Source organism: Buceros rhinoceros, unplaced genomic scaffold, assembly GCF_000710305.1.
Source record: "Buceros rhinoceros silvestris isolate BGI_N320 unplaced genomic scaffold, ASM71030v1 scaffold6749, whole genome shotgun sequence".
In the NCBI taxonomy this organism is placed as follows: domain Eukaryota; kingdom Metazoa; phylum Chordata; class Aves; order Bucerotiformes; family Bucerotidae; genus Buceros; species Buceros rhinoceros.
The window spans coordinates 1-10,692 of NW_010433193.1; the positions used below are offsets into that span (position 1 = coordinate 1).

Consider the following 10,692-nt stretch of genomic DNA (forward strand, 5'->3'; position numbering starts at 1 on the left):
GGAGATGCAGCTGACATCACATGGCAAGGGATACAGTTGGCTGGTTAAAGCAAATTCTCCTAAAAAGGAGATTTTCTGCCAACCCATCACAGCCTTAGAGCAGAAGCTGACTCTGGAGAGTAGATGCTTAGGAAAGGTGCGTAGAATACGATGAAATAGTGCAGGCTGTTGGCTGTTACCTAGTCTAATCCTGCCCTGTGTACTGCTCAGTTGAAGAAAATAAGAAAGTACAGGAGAGAAAGAATAGTCTTTTGGTTAAAGTGGGTGAAAGAAGGTCTGGAGAGCTGGATTCATTCCCTACTTCTGCTACTGAGTTCCTGTGAAGTATTGCTCTACTTATTTAGCCCTAATTTATCATACTTGTTTACTAGTTTCACATTTTCTCTGTAAGCTAGTGGGACATGGCAGGAAGAAATGCTGACTTCCTCCCGGTGCTACACACACAAATGTGGGCTGCAATTTGAATACATGAAACGAAACTGGAGGTAGACCTTGGCTATTAGAGATTAGTTTCCCATTTTTTTTTTTATATATTGATCTTTCTGGGATGCAGTTTCTCATTTACAAGATGGTCTTAATAACAATACCTCAAGTTTCCCTTGAGTATCTCTGAGATCTCGGAGGTACCGTAGTGATGAACGTTGAAAAGCCCGTGAAAACATGCGTGTTTCTGTCATCAAAGCAAAGCGCAAGAAAGGTGAGGTAAATGAGGCATGTAACTGGCTCACTCAGTCAGCGTTGTCCCCTCCATGTCTCACAGAGGTAGAGATCTCAGGGAAGAGTGCTATCTGGTCAGATAACCAAAGCAATGCGTGTGCTCAAGCAAGATGATACCCTTCTGCACAGGCAGACCTGAAGGATGGAATTCTGAACTTTCTGAGAGGATTTGGTTGTTGGCGATGTGTTTTTAAATGAGGCTCTTTGGGGGGTGCGGGGGATGCATGTAATCCTGTAACTTCACAGCTACACATAAAAGTGTTGGTGTGTCACCAAAAGCTAGCAGGGCAAAGTAAAAGTGCAACATGTGTTAGTGCTACCCCTTCCAAAAGCCTTGCAAGGTGCTTCTTAGGAAAAACGCTAATTAAAAACAAGCTCCGTTTATAACATGGCCCACGAGCTCATTATGATGACACAGCACTAATGAAGAGTAGCTCTGTCTGCATCATCGATTTCAGCCTCTGAGATGTGTGGAGCTATGTCAACAGGAGATGATGGTGCAGCTGTAACTATGCTGCCAAAACCACTATCACCATTTTTGTTTGCCTTACGGGGATAGACAGGCTACACCAACGTCAGTGTCAGCTAATGCAGATCTGACCCTGGTCAGATCCGTCAGGTCAAGGAAGCGCGCGCCTGCACCTCGATCCTGCTAAGATTTACTTGTGTGCTAATGTACGTGATTTCAGCTACTTGCTTACGTAAAGCAGTGATGGTGCAAGGGTAAGTAGTACCGGTGTCTCTGCATCGGCATAGCTTGGCTACTAACAGTGCTGATAATAATAACCGGAACAGCCATACTGGAAGTGTGTTAATGGCTGCTGAGTGGTGTCGTGGCTCTTGAGTCAGCATATACTGGCCACAGGACTGCATGTGGTATCACTCAGTTCTTGCAAGATCTGTGCATCAGAGAAATGGCAATCGTTTTAGACTGGAAACAACATGCTTTTCTGGGAGTTTACGTGATGCAGCCTCTGTTTGTCTTTCTAGGAGTCTGACCTGACATTTCGGTTGGCTAGTGGCCTTGTTATTTGGCAGCCTATGTGGGAACACAGGCAGCCTGAAGTTTCTGCCTTCAATGCCCTTGTAAAACCCATCAGGAACATCGTTACAGGTCTGTAACTTTGCTGTGGTGCTGGGGCTCCTGAGAGCCGGAAACCTTTCCTTTGTCTGCCTGATGCTGCCTTGCGTTCTGTAGCCATCGTATTTGAAGGGGTTTGTTAATCCTGCAGCAACTAGTCAAATCTTTGAGAGAAATTTAAGATTACTTCACTTCAGAGTCCACCAACATTTGCCTAATAATTAAATAGGATGTGAGAGAGAAATCAAAAATAGGAAATGAGAAACTCCTCAGCAGTTATCATTTCCTGTCAGCCTCATATCTCTGTTTCACCATGTGTTCCTTAGGTGCTCAGAAAGGCAAAGGCAGTATGTAGCAGCAGACTGGCATGGGTGGGGAAGGCTTTTCCAGACCGGCGCTGCACAAAAATCAGCAGTAAAGAGCACACAGTTGGCAGCGTAGGTTCTCCTCCTATCTCTAAAATTTGAATTTCACGATGTTAAGAAACTACACCAACTAATTTCAAGATGCTCCAAAGAAGGCTTAGGTCGTGAATTTGCTTTTCCACGCTGGAAGGCATTGCTCCTCCTTTGTGCTTGAGGCATAATGAGACTGGAGTTGGGTGCTTAGGCTTCCGAGCCTTTGTCTGGCCTAGTTCTAAAAAAAAATCTTTTTAACCTTTATTTTTTTAGGCAGTAGTGTTGTGATTCCTACAAGATAGTGAATTGAAAGTGTGCTGGATATATCGTTGTAGCATTGCTTCCTTGTTCTCAAAAGCACAGACCTGTGTTTTTCACTGCAGCAAAAATGTGGATTGCTAAATCGGGTTTTTCCAATGACAGGTCATTTTGGATGGCATATTTTGTTCTGAAGGCTTTGTAGTCCTCTGGGACCGTCCAGAATTGGCACAGTCTTTCAAATGATATAAAACCATTTTTGACATCTAGCTCTTCCTCCCTCTGATGACCTTCTGGAATTAAAAAGTAGGATTTCAGCCCTGGAATAACAAAGGGAATTAGTCCTAAGTTTTCTTTGATCGTTGGAATTTTTTCCATAGCTCTGGAGTGAGGTCAAAAAATCCCTAAAGAATAACTTCAGGAGTAAAGTCTGAAATGAAAGTACCCTGTTATGTTTCGAAAACATTTTCAGCAGAACAGAAATAGAAGTTGGAATGAAGTTCTTTATATCAAGAAAGATTCTGCTATCTTAGCATTGTTGTCTCAAATTGGGACAAAAAAAGTTAAATTTAATTACATTCTCCTTCAAAAAACAAATTAAAAAATTGAGTTGAAGAAGCTTTGCAGTGTTTTGTTTGGAGTCAGTCTGATACTAAGTAACATACGAATAGCTTTGTGATATGACAGGATTTCAAGGATTGTCATCCTGGTCTTTGTGATGCCCTTGTTCTTGTACAGTATCACTGATCAATTTTCTGCATGACATCTGTGTTTCCTGTGAAGGCATTTGTCACGCCAGAAATCACAATACCTTCTGAGCAATGTCACCTAGAAAGGGAGCTGAATGTGCGTGAAAGAGGGAGGAGGAATTGCTGCAAAGTAAAAGGCGCTAGTATGCGCAGGAAAACACAGTTTGATGCCAAACTGATTTAGGATAAAATTTGTATTCCGATTTATTTTTAAAAGAATAGAGATTTTCAGTAGATGATGTTGACAACACAAATGAAAGAACTGTGCAAAAATTGAAACTGCCCTTTTTTCTTTTTGTGACTGTGGTTAATGCCTGGAAAGTCTGCAGCGGAGAGATGCTACTGTGGGTTTGTTTTCTGGCTTATCCTTTCCATGGTACATTTTAATATTAGAGGTGATTGTCCTCTTTTGACTTCTTTTCTCAGCTAAGAGAAGTTCTCCCACCAACAATCAGAGTGGGACTTGTGAATCCCCTAATCTGGACAGTGGACATACCGAGGTAAGTTCTAGGCTAAATTTAAGTCAAGCTTGAATAAGGAGCTGAGGGAGGGGGGAAATTGATATTGAAACAGCACTTGCAGTTACCACCCTACGTATTACTTCCCCAGAAATTCCAGTTCTTCACAGTTCTTCTGAAGGCTTCTGACCTTGTCACAGTGGAATCAAAGGGTATCGAGATATCTGTCAGGATCTCCTTGGCCTTACGTGATGGAGGCCTGACCTTATGTGTTTTCTTGGGCAAGAGCCCTGACTTGCCCTTGGCCTGTACAGTGCCTAGTACTCAGAAGCCCCAGGCTTGCTCGGTTTATCCGTATATAAGTAATAATAAGTAGTGGTACTATGGTATAAGTCATGGTGATATCTAAGCACAAATTGCAGTAAGAAAACTAATGTGGGAGAGATAAATATGTTTATATATCTCTTTCCTTTTATTAAAACTCTCCAAAGGGACTACAGGTGGTCTGTGAGACAACGCAGCCAGATTCTGTACCTCCAAAGGTGACTGTTTCAGCTTGTCATCGTGGAAACTCCTTGGATGGAAGCGTATCCTCTCAAACCTCTCAGGAGAGAGGTACTGCACATCCCAGGTACAAGCCCCTTCAGCAGAGAGTTAGGCTGGTGTGACTCAGTGGAGGTCACAGAAGGTGAACACGGTTGACCATGAGCCAGCAGCGGCCCTTGTGGCCGATAGTATCCTGGGGTGCATTAAAAGCAGTATGACCAGCAGATTGAGGGAGCTTCTCCTCCCCCTCTACTCTGCCCTGGTGAAGCTGCATCTGGAGTGCTGTGGCCAGTTCTGGGCTCCCCAGTCCAAGAGAAACACAGAACTACTGGAGGGAGTCCAGTGAAGGGCTACGAAGATGACGAGGGGTCTGGAACTTCTCTCTTATAAGGAAAGGCTGAGAGACCTGGGCCTGTTTAGCCTGGAGAAGAGAAGTCTGAGAGGGGATCTTATCAAAGCTAATCAATATCTGAAGGGTGGGTGTCAAGAGGATGGGGCCAAACTCTTCTCAGTGGTGCCCAGTGACGGCACAAGAGGCAACAGACATGAACTGGAACACAGGAAGTTCCATCTGAACATGAGGAGAAACTTCCTTACTCTGAGGGTGGCAGAGCACTGGCACAGGCTGCCCAGAGAGGTTGTGGAGTCTCCTTCTCGGCTTATCAATATCGAAAGGGTGGGTGTCGGGAGGGTGGGGCCAGACTTTTCTTAGTGATGCCCAGTGCCACAATGAGGGTCAACAGACACAGACTGGAACACAGGAAATTTCATTTAAACATGAGGAGAAACATCTTTACTTTGAGGGTGGCAGAGCACTGGAACAAGCTGCCCAGAGAGACTGAGGAGTCTCCTTCTCTGGAGATACTCAAAACCTACGTGGATGTGAGCCTGTGCAACCTCTGCTGTAGGTGAACCTTCTCTACCAGGAGGGTTGGACTAGATCTCCAGAAGTCTCTTCCAACCCCCACCATTCTGTGATTCTGTCAAGTCCTTTCTCTTGAATCTGCTGTTGTCCATGCATGCCAAGGGTGCTGGGTGTTCATCTCAAACTCTTAACATATCTTGGCTTTGGGTGATAAACAAGGTGGAGACACTTGATATTCAATGCCACTGTCACTGGAGAAATTTCTAGCTGGCCTGTTGGGACAGTTTCTTTGGTCTTTTCTAATACGTTGGTTTCTTATAATTAAAGGCACTAACAAATAACCTGCAGGTTCAACCCTCCTTAGCTGGAATCAGCCTCAGGCAACTGGTATCCTTTCTGTTTTCCTTCTAATGAAATTTTCTTTCCCTTTAGCAAAGGATTTCTGCAAGCCTCTCTCCACTGCCTTGCAGAGAAGGAATGATCCTTCTCTGCAGCCTGCTGCTTAGCTTGCTTTAAACTCCTGGCCCAAGGGAGCAGACTAACAAACAAGCGCAGCCACGCAAACATCCTCCCAGCTTGCCCTGCGGAGCTCAGGCCATGGTCTTCCAGCGTGCCACTGATAGATTAAGGTCTTCTAATCTAAATTTGGACAGGTAGAGGTAGAACCAGATTTTTACTGAGTGCTGGACACTCGTTAGTGTCATGAAGTAAATGAAGCTGATGCGTGTTTTCGGGGGGTGGAGAGGGAGGGAAGACTAGCTGTATTTTTAGGTCTCTATGGATTTAGGACTGTCACTTAAACTCCTCCTGAAAATTTTGGTCCCGTTGCTTATCTCTTTTGGGAAATGTCATATCCAAGACACTGCAGTGTTTCAAGAAATTGCTTTATTACAGTGATAGATGATGTATGGGACAGAGTGTGTTTCTGGGTGTAATCGGGGAACGGCTCTGATTGCTCAAAAAGGGGTGCACCCTTTCACCATTGGCAAGGTCAAAGCTGTTCTCTAAGGCTCTGATCCCATCAGGCGGCTTCCCTTGGGATTTTGTGTCAAGCCTGCTGTCAGATCTTGGTCTTTAATTCGTATTTACGGGAGCCAGTAAAACTGAAGTTGGAGACAGAACTGCCTTTCTGTGTGTGAACACTACTGCTCAGAGAGTGCACAGCCGTAAAAAAATAAGCAGCCTTTTCAGAAGACAGAATCAGGTGATCAATTTGTCAGGCTGGGTCTGGTGGTTGCTATGGGGATGAAGCTTCAGACAGGCTTTGAAGAGAGCATCATTATGCCTCCTCATTTGCAGGACTCATTGATCAGTTAAGACTGAACAGGGAGGTTTGGTTGCCAAGCAACAGACAACTGGGGAACAAATGTTGTTTACTCTGCTTACCAACAGCCGCAGTATTCCTTTGTCCTTGGGCCGGGGTTGAAGGAAGGCTGCCTTTCCACTCTCCCTGCAGTCACAGGCAACCAGGAGCTCATTATATGAACACTTGATTTCCTTCTAAATGAAGTGCAGGTTTAATTTCTGGTTCCTCAGACACTTCTTGAGCAAATGGCTTGTTCCTGTCTAATTATCCCTGCTCCACTCGGTGAAATTCTCCATTTACAGATGACACGGTTTAACGCTGAAGCAAATAAAGCCGCAACCCTTTGTCCAGCCGCAGTGTTGAACACACTGCCTGGGAAATAGACTTTGCAGGAAGGACTTTAGTGACAAATATTTCATAAGGAGAACATGCCTTGTTCCAGGCTGTGGTGTGCCTCAGGTTCGCCTGTGCCGCATACAGGGGAGTGTGACAGACTGTTCAGACTCAGGTACTGATCTGGGTGCTGCAAAGCAACTAGGGAGCAGTGCATCATCCTTTACAGTTGCTGCTGAGGTGATGGGCTTTACTTCCTCGATGGGATGCTTTGAGTATCCCAGCTATCCTTACGTTTTTTCACAGGCTGCATCAGCGTGACACAATCTTGACTGTGACAAAAACAGCCTTCACATCGGGTTTAGGGGGAAAACTTTATAGTGTACTTCCACTTATCAGTGTTTTCTCCTTCCTAATTCAGTTTTTCAGGTTTTTCTAACAGCTCATTTTAAAGTTATCAACATTTTTACCGTGAATACAGCACTAAGGGAGAAGCTTTGAATCTGTGGATGGCATATAGTGACATATGCTGACACATACGGGCTGGTCTGCAGTTGCCAAGTACCTTCAACATTGGCCCGTGGGGCTGGCAGCAAACCAGCTTCTGCAGGTTTGAGTTCTAGATGCACGCACTGCTCCGAGCTCAGTCTTGCCATCAGCCTCCCCTCCCCGGTTCTAAGTGTGTGATATGGAGCAGCATTCACATGATTCCAAGTGGTGTCAGTGTTCACTGCACACTTCTTTCTCCTTTGCAGTCCTGTCTCTGCCTTGGATGCACAGGGCAGCGATCCAGCAAAGCACTTTGAGCGCTCAGAGGTTGCACTGGTCAGAACTGCTGCTTGTTCTGTAGTGCTCTGCTGGACTGTGGCCTTGGACGGCTCTGTTGAGAGTGTGGTGGTACCCAGCTGGAGATGGAGGTGTCCTGCCAATGCTGTTTGCATGTTGTTTAGCAGACTTCATAGTATAAATGAGTTTAAAAAACAAAACGAAAAACCAAACTGATGTTCTTTTGAAGGTTCCTAAAGGCCTGAGAATACAGTTCATGGAAGTGCTGTTGATTTTTATAGAATCCAAAAATCACAGAAGTACGCAGTTCACAGACGTGTTTCTCACAAACCGAGTGGAAACAAACCGTGTCATGCAGCAGGCAAAAAAAAGTAGACAGATCTGCAGAGTTCCTGCCCTCCCGAGCTTTTCACTGCTGCTTTTGCTGTTCTCATTCCTCTGGCTCTCTTTCACTGCTCCTTTTCTGACAGATTGTCTCCTATCAGCTAGTGGCTATACAGAGGGCAGATCAGGACAGTTGTACTCTGCTGGGAGAGAAGTGATGTGAAAAATAAATAACAAAAGAGTTGGGGCATTTTATTGCAATAAGATTGGCTCTGAAAACAAATACGATCACTTTGAAATCTGAAATCTCTTGAGTCTCATTTCCGAGGCTTACTACAGACATTTCACTTTGCATGCCCTAACTTTTATAATACGTCAGAAATCCCGTACTAAAACCTCTCAGGAGATGACACCACCTGAAAGGCAAGAAAATGATAATGAAGGCTAAAAATGGTCCTTTGCACACCTTGGCTGAGAGTGTCCATAACAGTAACTCCTACTTGAATAAGAATCAATTCAGTTGGCTTAAAGGGTTAATTAACTCAGCTGCCCTGTCTGCTGCTGCTTAAGTGAGGCCTGGTGTGTACAAATGTAAACATTGCTAAGTAGATATTGCTCCTTTCCGAAGAGCAGATGCTCAAGGGTTGTCTGTTTCCAGCTGAACAAATTTTTCAGTTAGTGCAGGTGCTGGAGGCTTATCTTCAGACTGCGGTTTAAGACAGCAACCTTATCCAAGAAAACGCTTAACAAAGCATGTACTTGAGACCTCTGGGGAGCTGAAAGCTAAATACCCACTTTCGTGTCTTCGGGAATGCTTTCCTCAGTCACGGCCTCAGTCCCAAAGGGTCAGTGTCAAATGTCCCTGCAAGCTCAAGCAGGCACAGTTGCCTGCTCAACCTGGTGAGTTCTGCAGCTGGCAGGAGAATGAGAATGGCTTACAGGTCGTCAGGAGTGGCTGTATTTTAGGCCTCTTGGTAGAGCTTTTGGGTCTTTTGGAGTGGACCAGCAGGGATGCTAGGACAGTACTGGCTTCCAGCTATCAGAGAAAACTTCGTGATACCAGGAGTGGCCTCTTAAGAACACCTGAACGTACTAACCTGATGGATCATTGTTGAGTGGCTCTTTGTTCAGAGAGCTGAGTATCTAAGAAAGGCTAAGGAGCCTAGGACTAACATTTCTACTCCTTCTTTTTGGAACAGGGTGTCCTTGGTGATCCCACCATGCCAGAAGTCTCGCTATGCCACATACTTCGATGTGGCTGTGCTGCGCTGCCTGCTGCAGCCACATTGGTCCGAGGAGGGCACGCAGTGGTCACTAATGTACTACCTGCAGAGGCTGAGGCATATGCTACAGGAAAAGCCGGAGAAACCACCTGAGCCAGAGATCACCCCTTTACCAAGACCTCGCAGCAGCTCCATGGTGGCTGCTGCCCCCTCTCTGGTGAACACCCACAAAACTCAGGTAAGCAGCTGCCATCAGTGAGAAAACAGCAACTGTTGTGGTGATGCTGGGAAGAGATGGCTGGGCAGCTAGGGAAAAGCACAGCTTTTGGTGTGGGTTAAGCTGCCCGGAGGTCAGCTACGTGCATCGGTTCAGAAAGAGACCCTGAGAACGATGAGGGTTTGGAGGCAGAATCTGATGCAGAGACAGAGCTGGTGACTGCTAAAGCGTAACAATGAATGGAGCAATTAATGCAGGATGAACTGCGATAGCACTAGTGTTTAATGTGAGAATATACTAGTGTAGTTGTCAGAAGAAATCAGACTGCCTTCGCATTGCCGTGCAATGCCCAGGGCTCACGGGGCTTTTCTGATGTAGCCCTGACAGCAGAGCCAAGGCGCTGCACTTGCTGCAGTACTGCACACTCCAGGCTGAGGTACTGCAGCAGGCTCTGCAAACAGTGGCAGTGAGCAAAAGCCCTCCAGGTTGTTACCTCTTCTCCTGCTGCTATTCCTATTGCATATCTTTCATATTCTCCAACAAAACCTCGTGGACAAACCTTCCTAATGGGTGTCACGACTTGCTCCCTCTTTTGCTGGAAAAGATGCTCCTGACCTTGGCGCAGTAAAGATCTTTATGTTTTATTTTGGGTAGCTCACTCCTGTTCCAGGGATAAAAAGGGGATGCTGCTACCGTTTCAGTTAATCTCCTTGTTGATTTGTGCTACTTTTAGGTTGTGCACTCTTCCTGTCATGTGGGCTTTTAACAGCAAATTCTGATGTACTGAGCTGATGGAACTGCCTAAGAAAATTTAATTCAGATTCTATTTTTGCAAGCCAACTCTCTGACATACCTCAAGTAAATGGCTCTATCTGCTGTTAATGTTTCTATCAAATGTCTTTTTGGAGTCAGAACTCTCTGAATTTTTATAGTTTTTTTTTAAATCCTTTCTTTTGGTACTGTAAAGATCTGAAGGTTTTTGATCTGTCATTTTATTAGGAAGAAAGATGAAATGTTTTTACTCCTATACAGTCCAGATGCTCACAAGCCAGAATACAAGCATAAACAACACAAATATTTGTGCTGCTATTTTTAAATCTCAGGATTTTATAGCCTACTTGATATTTTTATGAGGGCCAGTGGTCACTTGTGGTTTTAAAGGGTCAGCAGGAGCAGTATTGTTTAAACTGTATTATATTGTAGTGTGATTTCTATAAAATGTTGTCTGTTTCATCCCTGTAAAAGCATGTCACATCTCTGTAAAGGCCAGGTGATATGAATTACCATTCCGCCTTAATCTACCTTTGCATGAGGATTTTATAGGATTGCGGTACACGTGCAGAAAATCCTCCTCAACATCATCTCCTGGAGGGAGAATCGGAAGACACTGCTGTTCATGTGGGTCAATCTTTACATGCGTATACCGCCCCT

General features: G+C 44.9%; 1 protein-coding gene across 1 annotated transcript in view; it reads left to right on the forward strand.

Annotated features, from left to right (window-relative positions):
* Nucleotides 1–660: 660 nt before the first annotated feature.
* The window catches only part of UNC80 (unc-80 homolog (C. elegans)), a gene marked incomplete at its 3' end in the record, with an annotated part of 85,206 nt that continues 75,174 nt past the window's right edge, over nt 661–10,692 (forward strand). Inside the window, exons 1-5 of the mRNA XM_010144021.1 lie at nt 661–702; nt 1,708–1,831; nt 3,630–3,703; nt 4,153–4,292; nt 9,021–9,282. Coding sequence (XP_010142323.1) covers nt 661–702; nt 1,708–1,831; nt 3,630–3,703; nt 4,153–4,292; nt 9,021–9,282 — 642 coding nt within the window. The remainder of the gene's footprint in view (nt 703–1,707; nt 1,832–3,629; nt 3,704–4,152; nt 4,293–9,020; nt 9,283–10,692) is intronic.